At 33.8% G+C, this 1,081-nt stretch overlaps 1 protein-coding gene across 1 annotated transcript in view; it reads right to left on the minus strand.

Annotated features, from left to right (window-relative positions):
• The window catches only part of LOC119586814, a 65,518-nt gene that overhangs the window by 1,088 nt on the left and 63,349 nt on the right, over nucleotides 1-1,081 (minus strand). The window contains exon 7 of the mRNA XM_037935540.1: nucleotides 218-359. Within this exon, the coding sequence (XP_037791468.1) occupies nucleotides 218-359 (142 nt within the window). The remainder of the gene's footprint in view (nucleotides 1-217; nucleotides 360-1,081) is intronic.

Here is a 1,081-nt window from a genome sequence, read left to right on the forward strand (position 1 = left end):
TGTGCGTCTGATATTATCGGAAATTTTTATTAGTTATCTTTCATCTATGCCATTTTATATTCTTCAAAGAACTTTTCTGTATCTCTAAGTATATATTATTTCGCAAGACTCTTATGAAGATGAATAACACCTTCCTCTTTACTTGAGAGATGGAAAAGGGTGCTCATTTTATGAATATGTATAAATATCATTAATAATGGGGAAAAAAAAAACTGACCTATGACCTCTCCAAGGTTGTACTTGACCCCCAGAATCATGCAAGACTTGTCGTCCGGGTCGTGATGGTGGTCGTGGGAGCCGTTGACTGCTCGACGCACGCGTAACGACCTCTCGACTCGGGAAACGAAGTCGGCGTCGAACTGAAGAGGAGGGGGGGGGGATTAACATGTGGAGATTAACATGTGGAAATTAATACAGGAAATTAATTCAGGAAATTAACACGTGGAGATTAACACAGGAAATTAACACGTGGAAATTAACATGAAAATTAACACGTGGAATTAATTCAGGAAATTAACACGTGGAATTAGCACTTGAAATTAACATAGGAAATGAATACTTGAAATTAACACAGATAGGGAATTAACATGAGAAATTAACACAGGAAAGTAACAAAGGAAATTAACACGTGGAATTTAACACTGGAGATTGCACACGAAATTAACATGTTAAAATTAACGTTAGGAGATTAAATACGAAATCAACACAGGATATCAACCACGTGGGGTTAACACTGGGGATTAAAAAATAGATTAACACATGAAATTTAACATGTGGAATTAACACAGGAAATTAACACGTAAAAATCAACGCGAAGAATTATCATTAAGAGTCTAAATATGAAATATGAAATTGACACATGATATTAACGCGTGAATATTACCACTTGGAATTAACACAGATCAAATATGAATTTAACTTATAAAATTAACACGAAATGCAAACAAGAACTGGCAAGGAAGATAATACAGGGATAAGTGGATAAAGCAATGAATTTATACATTTTTATACTGTTACAAGATTATATGACAGGAAAACTATACATTACACGTATTCTAAGAAATTTAAAAAAACATACGAT

The sequence above is a fragment of the Penaeus monodon genome, chromosome 22 (assembly GCF_015228065.2).
Source record: "Penaeus monodon isolate SGIC_2016 chromosome 22, NSTDA_Pmon_1, whole genome shotgun sequence".
Lineage (NCBI taxonomy): Eukaryota > Metazoa > Arthropoda > Malacostraca > Decapoda > Penaeidae > Penaeus > Penaeus monodon.